At 36.4% G+C, this 17,703-nt stretch overlaps 2 protein-coding genes across 2 annotated transcripts; both read right to left on the bottom strand.

The window, feature by feature from the left end:
- Positions 1-2,328: 2,328 nt before the first annotated feature.
- Positions 2,329-8,262, bottom strand: LOC114519889 (protein lifeguard 1-like). Its single transcript, XM_028540064.1, has 12 exons — positions 7,858-8,262; positions 6,773-6,786; positions 6,624-6,688; positions 6,412-6,465; positions 6,131-6,181; positions 5,890-5,929; positions 5,606-5,643; positions 5,291-5,336; positions 4,187-4,228; positions 3,993-4,082; positions 3,559-3,606; positions 2,329-3,034 (listed from the first exon to the last, which is right to left on the bottom strand). Exons 1-12 carry the CDS (start codon positions 8,156-8,158, stop codon positions 2,879-2,881), a joined length of 945 nt encoding a protein of 314 aa, XP_028395865.1. The 5' UTR covers positions 8,159-8,262; the 3' UTR covers positions 2,329-2,878.
- Positions 8,263-8,815: 553 nt separating this feature from the next.
- LOC114517730 (EGF and laminin G domain-containing protein-like) lies at positions 8,816-17,638 on the bottom strand. The gene is made up of 11 exons (XM_028537576.1): positions 17,536-17,638; positions 17,345-17,466; positions 15,985-16,177; positions 14,778-15,799; positions 14,279-14,532; positions 13,483-13,870; positions 13,054-13,214; positions 12,022-12,348; positions 11,335-11,530; positions 10,296-10,886; positions 8,816-10,099 (listed from the first exon to the last, which is right to left on the bottom strand). The coding sequence occupies exons 2-11, from the start codon at positions 17,403-17,405 to the stop codon at positions 9,663-9,665; spliced, it is 3,630 nt and encodes a 1,209-aa protein (XP_028393377.1). The 5' UTR covers positions 17,406-17,466; positions 17,536-17,638; the 3' UTR covers positions 8,816-9,662.
- Positions 17,639-17,703: the final 65 nt, after the last annotated feature.

The following is a 17,703-nucleotide window of genomic DNA, read 5'->3' as shown; positions in this document are numbered from 1 at the left end:
ATTTCTGTGAATACCTACTTGCTTTTTTTGTTAATTGAACTACCCGACGTATGTCACATTTCACTGACAATTGTTAAGCGCCGGGCCATGTAGCATTGTGGTCGCTTTTCGTTCTCGTTCCGACATGCAATGCGATCTCAGGCATTCGTATAAAGACTATACGTACATAGGGTCAATGTTCATGCCGATAATGCCTGAAACGCGTATGTTTAAGAATCTATTTATTAAATAGCGTTGTATGGTGAATTTCGTTAAATCAGCTATCACTGTTAATTGACCTTACGGCTCAATTACACTTGTATATAACCTTAATAAGCCTTATTTGAGAAAAATATCCACCCACAACACATCACAAACACAGGTCTACAACGCAACTTGTTGTCAGTGTTATGTCAGGTTCTGTGAAATTGAGACGGTCTCATTTTCAAAATATCATGCTGTATTATTATAATACGTATACATACTAGGTAGTATTTACAACCCCATGGGTAATCTAGTTAAATAAAACTTATTCAGTCCGCCTACCTTTGTTATCAGCAGTGCTTTCATTGGATTAAATGTTCTGTCTTTTCTATAGCTGTTCACGTTTAGATTTCTAGTTCAATTCAACACTTTGATTTCATAAAGAATAATGCGATTAATAACTTCGTCATTTCCTAACTTAAAAAATCCTATACTGAGTAACTGAAGACATATGTCTTAAGACAATCCTGATAAATGGTCCCATAACATCACAAATTCTTCGCTTCAGATATATTCCCTATAGTTATGATTAGTTGGTTTCTAAGCTATTACTGGACATGTTATTTGCCCGTTCCAATACTTCAAAGTCATGTCACACTTCAGAGGTCACACTTTGCTCAATCTCAAGACGGGTGGTCAGTCGTATAAAACATCCCCTAAACCATATCAAATTTGTCGGATTTAATTCACTTGCGATGGATATGGGATATAGATTTATCAATAACAGACTACATTTCATACGTCAGAAGGGTACTGGTTGCATTAATGTGTGCATGTTACGTGCGACGTAGTACAGTGTTATTATCATGGAGTTAAAACTTCCTCTATTAATAAGCAGTAAATTAGGTCAAACATGCAGGGAGGGGGGATGCATGAATGCATTAGATTTTAAGCAGTGTTTTGAAACAACTGTTTAGCTAATGGTCTTCTTACAAATGTGTGCGCATATACTATTTATTGATCATTTGTACAGCATTGTTTACGCAATATAACATCACCTTGGCTTGGCCACTGCATGTTTACTCAAAAAAATGAGACGTGATCATATAGCAAGAATATAACATGCCTGCGTTATAACAATCAAGCAGTAACTATGACGATCTTACCAGTCACTGCATAAAATAACCCAGGTAGAAAAACCATGTTCTTTATCCGTGCTTAATACTTGAATACCAGCGACATTTAGCTTAACACAATTTTGCATTGTAAAGGACTGCAAGTAATAACAACGGTCTACAGTAGTGACTCTTACAAGGTGCATGATAGAATAACTGTACAACTGATGTACATTTATATATTAAGATCTGTGAACGTTGATATTTGCACCGATTCTTTGGCAGTTGAATATGACAGTCATATTTGTCAACATTTACATTCACAATTCACATACAAAAGTCAAAACGTACATGCGAACGTTTGATTAGTTAGAAAATACATTTAACATTAACATGCCCAAATTAAACTGCAGTTTAATGCATGGGGACTAAATTTATGAGAATACTTACATACAATGGTGTTGTCAGTATAGCCATCTAAAATGCATATATAGCTACACGCATTTAGAATCTGAATTTCAGATGATATTCTGTCTTTCGCAAAAAAGCGTACAAGCGAAGCAGGCAGTAAAAACAAGACAGTGTTGCCAACTGTAATTTTGTAAAAATCCCAAGTAACCGCCTGAAATATCCCGAGATTCCCCCTAAAATCCCGAGATTCTAATTTCGACCCCAGTCCTCAGCTTTGGCGCACCCTAGTACCAGGTCCGCTCAGTGTGCGTTTATAAAGCGGTACTTCTCTGCATAACCGATTGTACAAATAGTCTTTATTGAGTGACTTTAAGTAACGTTTTTGCCGCAAGTATTAATTTACGCTATATATTATTTCAATACCTTGGATTTTTAATATGTTTATTTATCAATTTAACGAAAACATTTTTTCCCAAATTCCAAACTTCCCTCTCCCAAAAATCCCTAAAAAAATCCCGAGATTACCATTTGAGAAATAAATCCCAAAAAAATCCCAACTGCTTCAAAAAATCCCGAGATCTCGGGATAAAATCCCGAACTTGGCAACACTGAAACAAGAGCTGAATAGCGTTGAATAATCGGCCTCGTTTTCACGTCAGTTATATAATTATAAGTACGTTGGTAAACCGCGTATATTTATTGCCGGCCCAGCACCTATATCATCGCAATTGCCGGGTAATATTGAAATATACGTGAACTACCTAATAATTATATATCTACATTGTTAATCGCCATGTCGCAAATTAGAGTAAAATCAGAATCCTGTCGCGAAATCTTACGTATTGAATGAATTTTGTACTATTCAAACTTTGAGGGTAGTAGATGTGAGCCGTGCTTTGCATGCTAAGACTTTGTGGTGAAATGTGATTTATATATGCTTCCTGCATGTGAGCCATGATTACCAAGCGAAGAAATGCTTTGATGTCCAGCTTTTCCGCACCCCGGGTTGAGAAAAACATTAAAACTAAGTTACGATTATTCATGCTTTTTCGAAATTGCCCATTTATTCAGTTAGACACGTTTAGCTATACTTAATAGCGGTGTTTCGTCACGTGAAACGTGAACAAGCCCCTGCCTCTACCACCCTCGTCGTTTAAACAAGTCATTTATTAGTCTCCTTTCGCCGCGGCAACAATTCTGAGAATGAAGAGGAAGAGATTGATGATATCCAGATAAAGATTGAGGGCAGCGAAGATGTATTCTTCTGGAGAAAGAGCGTACTGTTTCCCACCGCCCATCATAAGCTGTGTGTCATACACCAGATACTGAAAGAAAATATCAAAATGTTTGTTACGAAAGGTCAACACCATATTTGGCTAGTTTGGCTTGGAACCATTTTCCTTCTGTGAGTTAAGACGAAACGAACTTAATTAAATCAGATTCAGCGACGCTAAAAATCCTTCGCAGTAAAGTGAATACAGCCACGCGAAGGATTTTAGTCTAGAGACTTGTAAGTAATCAATTCTTGTTAAGTGCAAAAACAAGACAATTTATAGAATTTTGATGGTTCTGATTTTCCTTTTTCAATCAATCAATCGATCAATCAATCAATCAATCAATCAATCAATACCCCACTTTAAACATTGCATTTGTCACGTCGCATTTGTCACATTTGTACGTAAGCAACATAAAAAAAATAGTAAATGAGGTGTATTTATGCTTGACCTCGTATACTGGACGGTAGTGCTTATGTTACGATTTTACCGTATTGGTGATGGTAATAATTGTAATAATTGGTTAGTAAATATATGCTCACTAAAGATTTAGACTGCTGCATGTAGCTACTTACAAGTGAGAATATCAATGCTCCAAGACAGGCATAAATGAGGTTAACAATCTGAAAAAAAATTTAAAATAGCTATATACTGTATGTTATCTAAAATTACGCAAAAAATGAGCACATTTATATAGGAATTTTTTTCAAAAAGAGAGGCAAATTCCACAGTACTTAAACAAAATACAGTATATGCGTGAAGAAAATGAAAGTGGAGGAATGAAAGCTAAAAGCCAAATCTCGAAGGGCATGACCCTCGAGTCAAAGCTTGTTTCAATATTTTATTTGTATAGCAAATTGAAAATCCTTTTTCAAGCATGTGTTAAAAAAGAATCATAAAATCGTTCTCTGCCCTTATCCATGTAGCTAATACGTGAGAAAATAACCGGGGAATAAGAAAGGCAAGGTGTTTCATCTCCGGCATACATGCGTACATTTTATAATATTACCTTGTTGTAAAAGAAGATGGACAAAAATCCAAACAAAATAAGAATGATCAGCGCGACAAAAAGCATTCCTCCCATCATTGTGAAATCATACTTTCGTAGTAAAGAAAAACAAAATGGATGGCATTAGTTTGACTGTAAAAGCTACAGTGGGGCGAAAATGAACGATACGATTGTGGTACAATGGACAGGTTTACCTTGGTTTGGAATGAAAATAGCGTAATGGCAAGAACAACAGCCTGAATAAAACAAATGTCTATTATATCTATACGACAGCGTTGAACCATGCACCAAAGTGTGGTATGTGAAGAGATGAGGGTTTTAATAACATAAACTGATTCAACAAAATGCATCTTAGCTAACCAAACATTACGGCCTATTTAGACTACACAATAAGTTGTATATGCAATTATCATTCTGGCGAATGCAAAAGAGGCCCTATGCCACGATCTTCATTCAATTTTGTTTTAAAGTGTCACGTTTATGTGTGTTCATACGTTCGCACACGCCAGGGTACGAGTCGTATACGAGAAATCGCATACTGTAAATCGGCCTTTAGAGGGTTTAGAGCCTGTTTAAATTATCCTGCTCAGCCGGGAGGGTTGCTAAAATCACTCTCGTCTGCCAGGCCGGAATTCCGGCATCTGTTGCTGGGATGCAAAATCCCCATATAAACGTTTCATTTCATGCAGCTTGGTGACCTATTACTGACCTAAATTTCGCGCATGCGTAAACATAATTCCCTAAGCATTTAATTGGCTTTATCCTGGCAATGTTTTTGTCCATTTAAACAAACCAAGTCTTTCCCGGCTAGGCGGAATGAAAACATCACGTCCCGACTAGGTGGGGTCACCCTTACGGGCCTTATTGACGTAAGCAAGGAGCAGTGTGATAGCGTCATCTAACATCTTCGTATCAAATGTGGTATAAGACTTATAACAACTGCCGAAAATAGACAAAAACACTTCTCGACGTTTCGACCTTGGCACCTTCATCGTCTCAAGGTTAGCCTGCATGGCAGGCCGCCCTAAATTCATGCAGGCTATTTCAAGGTCGAAAAATCGAGACGTTTTGGGGGCATTTGTCATTTCATATAAAAGAACCACTGGGTTGATTGTAAATATGATCGTTTGACGTTTGACAATGAAACGATGAAAAAAATCTTTCGCGGCTACATAAACTTGTAGCAGCCTGTCCTAGTGGGGCTAAAAAGTACAGAACTGGAAACAAAATTTGAGATTATGCTAGTATTAAACAGGCTAAATAATTGACAACATAACTTTTTAAAAAGCGTTACTTACGGTTGTGATTCCTGCTGCTATAAGAACGGCATCAGCCTCGTATGTGCTATAGTATTAAAGACAAAAATATATTTAACTCTCCAAACACACCATATGGTTTGCTATATTTAACTGGAATTGTGTAGTTGACACAGTAATAGCTTTCTGCAATAGCTGCATGCTCGTTAAAACAACTAAATCCAGTGCGTAAAAACGCGTAAAATATCCAGGAAATAAAAAGTGTGCACTTTTACAGGCAACTATGTACCTATTCGCAGGCTACCGTACATCATGAAAAAATCAGTTGTGTGAAATTTTGGCCAATAACTACTGTACCTGGCAGCAACACCCAACAGAAATCCCTCACAAAGAGTCTGAAAAAATATATAAAAACACAACATTATAAATCCGTAGGGACTTGTAAAGCCTGTTCTATTTCTACATAACATATTGCACTGGTGTATGCCTATGTTGTAATGACAACAGTTTTACCCGTTTAACAATAGGCTACAGTTAAACAGATGTCAGTAAGCATTTATAAGTTGTTCCAGCCAGGTGACTATAACTACAGAATGTGAAACTGCAGGGATTGAAAACTAATGCCATCATATCACACTTACAAATAGGCTCAGAAGAATGATATTGTGGGGGAACTTTCTCCTGTGAATGAAATTTATTGAACATCAACAAAAAATTTAAGACATGACAATAATATTAAATGAATAACTTTGTAGGACAGGGTAACATACTACAATAGGGGATGGCACTCATCCAGTCCCCAAGACTATATGAAATTAAAAGCACTTTTTACGCATTTTATACAATTGGCTATACATAATTGAATTTATATGATAGAGATACCTCAGACTTTCACAACAAGCAAGAGCAATGATTAGAACAAATGACATCACCCTGAATATTATAAGAATGCTTGTTAAAATACAAACACTTGTGTGTACAGAGTAGCCAAAAATAAAAAGAAATGAAGTGGACAGAAAAACACACATTAAAAATACATGTTTACATCTAATGATTATGAGCTGTATTATTATTAGTTGTATCAATCAAATATCACTCAATATAGTTATACTTATAATAATATATTTATAATATAGTCTTCATCAAATTCAATGCATACTTACACTGCTGCAATGAATAGTCCGACATGCTTTTCCGCATAATTCTGTACCGGTTCACTATAACAGCATCAGAAAAATTAGGCAGGAAGCTCGAATGAGTTAATCCAGTGCATTTGATTGGCATCTTTTTTTTCTCAGAGCAATCAGAAATTATGGTAAAATTTCCGCTAAGTGTTTCAAACTCTACATTAATTGTTTATATTGGTATTACTTACCAATACAGAAAAAATGCAATAAATGCTACCGTCACAACAAGTTGACACATGAGAATTGAATAAACCTGTCAATAAAAAACAGTTAATATCACTGTCAGTGTCACCACAACAAAAGACCATTGTTCCCGGTTTGTTTTGCTCTTATGTACCTTGCGGATGAAGCCTGTCAAGTAGAAGAGAAAAAAATATTAGTGAAAGTATTAAAAATAGCCACTATTTAAGAAAAAAAAAATTATATATATATATATATATATATATATATATATATATATATATATATATATATATATATATAGATATAATTTTATATAATACCCCATTAAATTTAGAGCGTTTAATTGGCTGATGACGATCACGTGATTTTGAATAGAAAAGCCCATTTCCCAAGAGTGCAATGGAAAGCGTTCCATTGCACTCTCCAGAGTGCAATTGTACTATACATTTTATTCCATTGTACTCTTAATACTTTCAGTAAATACCATCCATTAAAATGCTTCTCGCACATATGGTTGTTGATCCATATAGTATGTTTTTTAATAAATTATATTTTTGAAACAAGACAGTCTATTTTGGTATTATATAAAACAAATAATGAATGTTTTCATTCGTGCAATGGTAAAAATATTTTCACTAGGTGAAAGATGGAATGTTCCATTCAACTCGGCTATCGCCTCGTTTTTACCATTGCACTCATAAACATTCATTATTTGTATAATATATAACATATATAACATATATGTGTTATCAAAGGGGTGTTTTTCACATAATATCCAGATACTGTATATTATGTAGATTGCATCTACTGATCTCAAAAGTGTTAATTTGGGTTAAATTATACAGGATATAATATATTGATCCTGTACTATAACAACAAGTGTATACCATGTACAAATATTGTTTTATTACATAGGTCTTTACAATGGGTAATTTCATTTACTATTAGATCACATTTTTATGAGTAGTTCTATAATTTTATTTGGTTCAATATGCATTGTATTGTTTGCTATACCATTTCATATTATGAACATTTATATTCTGACTTTCACTTTTGTTTTTATAATACAAAAGGGATTTACATCATACAATCATTTCAACTGATGACAACAACGTATAAAAATAGAGATAAATCAATGTACAAATGCATTGAAATAGAAATTTAAAACATTAAAGTCCAACAATATTCATGCTAATACAACACAAATTTATATGTACAGACGTGTTTATTTGTGTATACCTGCACGAATAGACCTCTCAGTAAATGCTCCAGCCGTACTGAAATCATTCGATTCTTCTGATCCTCCATAATGATAAGGCTGTGATCCGAACGGCTCTGAAGGAGGTGGTTGTGAAGGTGGTTGACTGGGATAAGGCTGACTTGCATAAGGCTGATTTGGATTAGGTTGAGCAGAATAGCCTTGAGGTGGATAGGGAGAAGAACTGTAAGGCTGTGAATATGGCGGTTGAGGAGGCTGTTGTTGGTAGGATTCGTTCCCAGCATAAGGTGGAGGAGGTGCACTAGGATAACCACTAGCCATACCTTTGGCCTTCAATACGTTTGTAACAACAGAATATATTTTATTCAACAAAAAAAACTCCTAAAGAGCACTGTTTTTATGTCGTAGTTTGAAACTTCCAACCAGCTGAGATAATAAATTATTTATAATTTATGAAATAATTTATGAAAATAATGGCTTCCACTTATTAAATCTCCACTTCACTGGTCATTTCTGACCAGTGAACTGTAATAAATAACATTATATTCATTTCACTGTTTCTGACCAGTGTTTCTGAGATTCTTTTTTCCAATTTTTCCACGGCTCTAAAATTCCTCAGACTCACTAGGGACAGAGGTTTCTAGAATTCACCAATGGAGTTCACTGCCACTGAAGGTTCCCATTTCTGATGTTCTGTTGTGATGTTCAATTCTGATGTGATTCTGAGCCATTGTTCTGAGCCCGCCACAAGCTTGTCATGCTTGTGCCATTATATATATTTTACATCTGTCTCCTCAGTAATACCGTAATCAAAATTTTTTTTTTGAAAACCAGGAGGGAGATGAATTTTTCATGCTTTGGATCGCGGTTGGTCAGTTATAAGTTTATAACTACCATTAGCAATAGAAACCAGTGTGGCTAGACGCTAGTGGCGTCAGCACGCAAAATGCGCTTTTTGCTAACAAACTTTCATAAATCTAAGGCACGATTCACAGACGTGAAACGAAAAAGTATTTATTAATATATATAGACACTATGAATAAACAATAAAAATTACTGGTACTGAAGATTAATAGAGGAAACTGACAATTACCTAAGTTATCGTATGGGCGTAAATACGAAAGCAAAAATTACCATTACAATACTAATCTATGAATCTGTTGGAAGGCTATCTTAGCATGTGAGACTTCCAGCTTTAGAATTATAACCAAAATCTTTCGAAAATCTAATGTATATATATTCAGCACTAAAATGAAGTTACTATACAGTTTATTAACAGTGGATGCACTGATTATAGAAATATTATATCGATCCTCCACTTAACAGTACACGAACATGGCATTTTCAGCACTCTGTCCAAATACTGACTGCTGTAGAGGGTAGTTAGATACTGTGAAGTGTCTTCTTAAAATACTTTAAGGAGAGTAATGCTTTTTGTGATAACTTGGGACGGTTATACAGGTTACAATCCTAAACTACAAGAATGTACACCTATAGCATGCAATACTGGATCAACATTGAACAGACCTTGTATTTTGTATAGGAAAAGTGATTTAGCGAAGCGTTTGAAGTTTTTCAATGTCATAAGATCCAACATCAACGCTAAAAATGATCTTCAAATGCAAGGTCTTAATAAAGATTACTAAATTATTGTTCGCTAATAACGAAAACAAACTTTAAATGCCGGGCACTGGCTTGGCTTAGATTTCTTATTTACTATGCTGTACCACAGTTCTACAAAATAATATACACCTGCATGATAAGCGTGGAACACAGCAACTGTGAGTCATTGAAAGTGTAAAAAAACATTCAAGAGTCCAAAATATTAAACAAAAAGATCGTTGGATTTGGACTTGGCTCTGCTCAGGTTTCCGGTGGAACTTACGGATGGCGCTGCACGTGGCTGCGGAGCGTAGGCAGATCCTGCCGCAGGCACGGATACAACAGAACGAGTAGCAGCACGAACTGTAGCGGTACCAACCACAGTACCATCAGCTTTCTCTAGGATCTGATAATCATTCTTGTGCTGCATCACAAACCATATAGTCAGCACCACCACAGCAACAAGTATCAACATCAGCAGCAGAGCAACAACAATAAGTACAGCCCAGTTAGTATCCTCAGCTTCGTGGATACCAACATCACGAAGGAACTCGGTGGAGGGATAATCAGTCGGCGTTGTAGGTCCAGGAATCTCGCGGGTAGTCATGGGTAATGGCGTATTTATTGTTGGCCCGCACGATTGACGTTCAATCTTCGTATCTGAAAAAGAAATACAAGTGGATTTTAGATTCAATTCAACTTGAATTACATCTTTTCAAACTTCTATTAATTCAGTGATCTTGTAGTTGTAAAACATTACACAATTTACAGAGCTCACAGAGCCTTCTCCATATTTATATAAAGCAATATTTAGGCTTCTATATTTATATCTAAAAAAATGAGCTAGAACACCTACCTGAGCTATTAGATAGTACTCCAACAGCGATCGGTTCCACAGTCTTCATAAATCCATTTTTTGAAAGAAAATCTGAGAAAAGGTGAAATTTCGCCCCAGAAATGCAGCCGATAAACGCATCCCTTTCTTCCTTTGAATTCCCGACATAATAATGGTATGGCTTTTTGAAAACGGGAGCGGCTGTTCGTTGAAACGTTTTTTCCACCAATTTTCGACCATCGATTCTATACTTGATTTTATTTCCGATGATATTCTCCGCGGGGTTTTCAACAGATCGTTCAATATTCACGATGTGCCGCGTAGAATCACAGAAGTCAATGCTATCTACATCAATCACTAGTCTTTCCTCGCGCAGCAATGGCTGTAATTTAAATGTAAACACCAGCGTGTTCCTATCTGCCAACCTCAGCTTGTAGTATTGTTTTTCATCGTTTTTGTCTTCGGGTACATCATTATGGACCTCAAAAAGTGTTCCACTGCAACTGGCAACGTCACTTTCGGTAGAAAACGCCAGGACAATTTTCTCAAATTTGGACGAATCCATGGTGAGGTTAGCGTATATAGCTGAATTCTCGATTCTCGTACCAATCTCTACAACCGAACACAAAATGATTAAAAGGCATGCTCACATTTTAAGATCATTGCAGAGAGTAAAAAGTATTAGTTCGCTCGTTGTTTCTTGATTGTGTAATTTAAAGCCTGTTCACGTATTGATAATCATTTTGATTGGTCCGTTCTACGCCCAGTAATTGGTAGACTAGCAATTGTAGAAGCATAAACTGCAGGAATTTCCTCTTTTGAACTGAAAAACTACGAAAACTTGAAATAGTGTACGTAAGTCGATAGCGGGAATACTGATATTTTCGAGAAAGCAAAAAATTGAAAATGTCAAGTTATTTTGCATGAATCAATGATTATTGTCGCTTGACAATATCTTCTGCAGATATTCGCGATGAGTTTGTACATTTTAATTCATACAACTTAAATTGCTGAAAAGGAGGAATCATGGCGATCTGATCTGGATGCATGAATTACGTACCTTTGCTGCAATATTTCCCGTAGAATGGAGTTTCCGCACAGTCGCATTCGTACGAAGTATATTTCTCAATACACTTGCCGTAAGGGCAAGGTTTATGCTCACAGGCATTACCACAACCCTTCACAACTAGTTCTTCTGGCTCCATTGCGAGATGGTCAACGGCATTAGCAAGATCAAATAAAACACCATTTATCGTCTAAAACATAATGAAAGTTATGACTATACAGTACCTATACACAAAGCCTTACACCTGTATAGCTTCAACATTCATGCATGCTTGATAAAAAGTAATATTGAACAAAAATTATGCATAGGCGCAGCACGCGATGACGACGCGGCTGAATCAAACGCTGCTCTGGAGTCTTGTAAAGAGTTGTCGTATATTACCAATCGTAATTTAATTTAATGAGGTATAATACGTTGAAAACATTGGGTTTATGTTTGCGAGTAGTTCTATGGAGCGGAATTGAATTGAGAGCAGAAATGCAGACGTTGTATACAAGACGTGAAAACCTGAGATTTGAGTGCTGTAACTCTTTACAGCATGTTTTGAGTGCTGTAACTCTTTACGAGATGTTCAATTTTTCTTTTCGACGACTCACTGTATTGCCGTCCTAAATGTTTAAGGCCCCTAATGACCTCGTATAAGAACATAAATGATAATATAAATACTCCTGGTTTACTTACGAAGCCCTTCATGCATCCAACGTATCCAAATTTATAAGTTGGGAACCTCCAGAACGATCCAACAAACATGGGCAGATCAATATCTAGACGACTTCGACCATCTCCAGTGAGTTTAAGTGGCGCCAAAAGTTTTTTATTCGCAGGATTTAAGCCACGTTTATTATCGATCTTTACTGATAACTCCCATAACGTACGAATAACGTGGATCCTGTGCCACTCGTTGTCATTAAGTTTACCAGGACCAGGCATCGCTACTCTATATTTTGTCCGAATACTAGTACCAAAACTGACCACGACCTCTATTGTTGTTTCATCGTGTATGCGAACCTAAAAAATTTTGAGAACGATGAAGAAGCGCACGATTATATTAACCAGGGAACGGATGTGCGAAAGCTAGCTGGATAGTGCTATAGGTATAGTACATGCACCTGATAGTGTTTCTTTTTATCGTTCAGAAATTGCCAGTTGTTCGGTATAACCTTGGTTAAACCTTAGTATTCTTAAATTGGGTATTCTCTTTAATAATTCTCAGCTCGACATCTGTAGTTTGTTTTTTTTGCTTTCAAGGATCTTTAAAACGGTTGAAAAAATCATTATCGGCGGATAGCGCTATCCAGCCTTTGAACACCATGCAGCCTCGATTATTATACCATTACCAGACTTGAAGTAACGAACCAAACCACTGCAGTATAACGACCTGCCAACTAGCTATTCGGAAAATATATGATCAAAAGCGTATATTCATAGACGACGGCGAAATCGCGGAGTTTTTCTCTTTCTTGCTATGATTTTGGCATGCTATAGCTGTACCATTTACTTCCAGTATCTCTTATTTCCACTTTCGAATCTAGCAGGAACAATTTCTGTTTATTGGCCTATGCGGAGATTGTGAATACATGCATATTTTTTCTACATATAGAAAAATATAAATAATTACGATTTTATCATTGACATGCAGGTGGCATAACCGTACATACAGCTTAACGTGCACCGGAATCAGCAACAAGAATATACGCCAGCAGCATCACTTACGTGGAAAAGGTGACTTTCATCGCCATTTCTATGATCAATCAAATCTCCTTTTGGGAAAACCGTTTTTATATAGAATGAAATATCTCCACCATAAGGAGAGTTCCATGCTGGGGCACGAACCCAGCCGTCTGGAGCAAGAAATGTTACAACACCAAGAGTATCTAGCGAAAATAGGAATTATATTAATAAAATGAAAAAAAAATTATGAATGGGTGAGCAGTTTGGGTTGAGAGGACACTGAACTATAATTGGATTGAAAGGATACTGGATGTACCAATACAGCAAGGGATATGAAAAAGGTACTGTGTACCGTATATAGCTAGTGCAAAACATTATGTAATGATGAAACCGATGGACGGTAAAGCAAGTATGTCTGTAAAACTTGCAGAATATAGTTTTAAATATCTCTAGAAGGATTTTTCAACTTACTATCTCCGACGCACTCAATCCTCCGGACAGTATATTTGGCAAATGAAGTCTTACTTAAACCACCGAACTGCACCTCTCGCACAGGAAGATCACGTGTGACGTTTAGCAGGCCTTCGTCGGCATCAGGAAGCGTTTCAGCATATTTACTGTCGCAGTTACAGAACGCTTTATTCCAGCAACCTTTAGCTGTATACGCACACGCACATTTATAACTGTTGTGCTCTGCGCCGCCCCAGTAATACTGAAGATAACCATTAGCGGACAGCCACCGGGACGCAGGATCGCCTCCAGGTGCGTTGAAGAGCTTCGCATCTTTGCAGTCATACTTCACTAGTTGTGTGCAGTATTCACTCCGATCTACGACACCTTTTACAGCGTCGATTGGAATCTGAAAAAAGGATATTTTCTAATCAGTCATTTCATTTGTTTGATTATTATATTGGATGGAATCATTCAAATTTTATTAACTTAAGGCCATGTTACACGGTGCAATTTTTCTTGCAACTTGCAATGCAATTCTACTTTTAAGAGATGTAAAATAGCGAAGAGTCTTCAAAATGGAAGTGTAAGAAACGCCGTGGAGTTCGTGGAGTGTAATAAAGACAAAAGTTTGGTAGTTGACAAATTTACATCTCTCAAAAGAAGAATTGCATTGTAAGTTGCAGGAAAAATTGCACCGTGTAACAGGGCCTTTACACTGTAAACACTATAGGACAAAATGTAAAACTGCACTTCCTTCGCATCATAAGCCTTTGATATTGATTTTGTAATAAAGTACTGCAGGATAATATGTTACCTCGTAATTGATTTCCCTCTTGTATGAGAATCTCTCGTGATAATCAGTCGTGGGTGAGATTGTAATTCCTTTACTCAGTGGATCTTTCGTTTTAATTTCAGTGATGCCTCGATCGTCTCTGGTGTAATCACATGTGACAAAGACGGGGCGGAGTGGGCCCGAGTCATCAGGATCAATATACGCTGGTTGTTTTTGACCAGTAATACTACCAGGTTGGAAAATCAATTTCGTACTGCAGGTCGTAGCAAATTGTGCTATATAGAACATCATATATCAAATCAGCAAGATTATAATTTATAGAAACAGGCTTTAGGACAAGCAAGCAACAAAATTCACAGCTGTACAGCACTGTACTTAAAAAAATAGCACTGCATGTACATAAAAAATATCCTGAAATAGATGAATGGAGCACATTCGCAACAGGAATACTACTATAGGAAACTGCCACATATATAGTTTTACACCAAAACGTGTGATTAAGACAGGAACGTGTACTCACAGAACTGGCATAATGGCGGCTTGTAATTATGTCGACATTCACATTGGATGCCAGGTTCCCTAACAACAGTCAGACATTCTGCTTCGTGAAAACATGGATTTGGTATACAGGGGTCACTAGCTTTGCATCCTTCGGTTAACTTCTTGTAGTCCTCCGCCAACGGACTTTCTCTGTATGGATTCACAATTTCATAAAACTCAATTTTTTGAAACTGTACAGTCATATTGCGAATGCAACCAATAAAGTTAGGTTTGTTTTTGAACAAACCAAAGGTTATCAGGGAACCATACTGCGGATTATTAGCGGGCTTTATTCTCCTTGTAACATCGTTCAATTTTAACTGTAAATTATTATTCTCCGCAACATATTCAACCCGGAACCACCGGCCATCATTTGCCTGGCCTTCGTTAGGAAAATTTATGGAAACTATATCGCCACCGCTGTTCAAACTCAACTGGGATCGCTGGAATGTCATTGAGACACTGGACGCTGTGAAAATCGTACCTTCCAACAACACAGTACGGAATTCGAAACTGCCGTAAAATCTCTGCAAAATTTTTGTCGGATCAATTGGGTCAGTCTCTTGAATGAGGAAGGTCACAAAGGTGTCACGGTCAAAATTCATTGCCCTTGGCGGTATTTTGGGATCATCAGTTATCCTTATATTTTTTTCGCTGAATCCTGCACTATTACTTATTGCTCCATCGATAAAATCAACTTTATCGCTGCCGCGATCAAAAGTGGCTTGAAACATGCATCCAATGAAATTCACACGATGGAATGAGGGGTAGTGAAGAGGTGGGTCTATAAGGCCACCAACGTACATGAAACCATTCAGGTCTATACGATTATCTGTTCCGGGGATAGTTAACTCTCTTTTGTCAGATTGACCGCCATGGGCAGAGACCACAAGTTTATTCTTGTCTCTTTTTACCACCACTGTTGAAACAATATTGTCACCCAGGCCATCACCTACTATTGCGCTTTGTAGTGTGCTGTTTTGGCCTAACTGGTAACGCACTCTAAACAGGACAAAATCAATCAATTGTAAGGGGTTTAAATTTGAAGAACATGCTATAGATAAAAAACAAGAGTTAATTTATTTTTTGAATGATTTCCAGGATTCATTGCTTGCAACAAGACATGAAGGATAATAACATGTGAACAGAAATCTTTTTCTCTTTTGCTAGAAAAAAAATGAATATACCTTAATTTTCCTCTGACAAGTTCCAACAAAAGATGATCACCATTTAAACCTATGGAATGGGCATATAACAGCAGGCCACTGGAATCCGATGAACGAAATTTAAACTTTATTTCCTCTTTGGCGGAATTTATTGGACTTCTTTCTGGTATTGTGTAACGAATGTATGAGAAACCATCAAAACAGATTTGGCTCTCTGTAAAGTGAAAACGCAAATAGATGGTTATGTGTTGTCCTTGGATTATAATAATAAAAGTTTCACGCTTGCATCATGTAACACCTAGCCTTTACTCTTGTTTATTTTAGGAAGTTTTTTCAAGGTGCAGACATTTCCACATGCACGCCAATGGATTGCTTGAAACTAACCACAGCAATATTAAACAGATAGGCCTAGAATCACATAGGCCTAGTGACAACAGCTAGGGATGTGACAATCCTTTATCAATTTCTCCCCCAATAAATTTAGATACTTTCTCAAACATTTGATATATGTGAAAATTGTGGCTATGTGGCTATTTCTTTTGAGATGAGTAAGAACTCCAATTGGCCTTCCTTGCAATGACGAATAGAACCACCATTTTTGTGGTACCTTTTTTAGCATAAGACCATGTATGCAATAGTAGCTATTTATAATTTTCAGTTAAATTTATTCTGTAAATGATTAAAATAATATCAAATTTCTTTGCAGGAAACTGTTTTCAGGTGAAGTATTGACCCCCACTTCTTAGGTACCTCCCAGAATTTCTAAGCTTATATCTTTATGGTCCTTTGGCTGGGTTATATGAAACTCTTAACAACAATTTGGCTAGTTAAATTGTAGTTGACTCTAAAATACATGATTTAACTACATATAGTAAACATACAACATAGCCCCAGACAAATACTTAATATTAGTTAGTTAGTAACTGTTTATTTCGACATATACTGGGTAATTTTCGTTCTTTATAAAATAATTTTTGTTAATTTTATCATGTAAAAATAAACAACAAATACTGGTACTACCAACCCAAAATGTCGTCAAGCCTCCCTTGTGTATAACCGTCAAGAAAACGCTATATACACTCAATACATGTATATTTAGCACTGCTCATTATCTGAACCTAACGTAAGGTAAACGCTACACACAAATTTGGAAAATTTCTATCATTAAAGACGTTCTCCTTCTACAGAATCTGAATGATATAGATTTAAGATATTTCAAACAACTAAAGACTCTTTCAAAATATACATATATTGCCAAATGTTTTGCTGTGAATACACTTAGTGACTAGATTTTTGTACATTATTTCCCCACCTATTACAATTTTAACTAGTCTAGTAATGAAGTACTAGACATTAAACCCAAACGAGATTAAAAACATACCTCTTCTACCGGCTGAAACGGTGGTTATCAACACAAACAAAGCGACAAGAATCAGCTTCATGCCGAAGACTGATATTTCTTTTTTGCGTATTATTTTAAAAATTTATCGCGTCAATCAAAGCCTAAAAGGAAAAGAACATATTTTATAACAACAAGTTTGAAATAAGATATTCAAAGAAGAAATTTCTTACTTTATTCTTTATTTAATGCAAAATACAGTATTCCAGAAACAGACATACGCTAAAGTACTAATCTCAAATATTTTCAGAATGGAATGTAGCAATTATGCCAAGCCTCGTTTTGACACCTGGTGCTTCCATATTAAAAGTTGTAGATTTCATTTGGGCAATCTCTGTCAA

This window comes from Dendronephthya gigantea, unplaced genomic scaffold (assembly GCF_004324835.1).
Source record: "Dendronephthya gigantea isolate DGI-Jeju-01 unplaced genomic scaffold, DenGig_1.0 000000F, whole genome shotgun sequence".
Taxonomy (NCBI): Eukaryota; Metazoa; Cnidaria; class Anthozoa; order Malacalcyonacea; family Nephtheidae; genus Dendronephthya; species Dendronephthya gigantea.
Note: the sequence above shows the minus strand (reverse complement) of the source record. Positions and strands in the feature narration are given on the sequence as shown.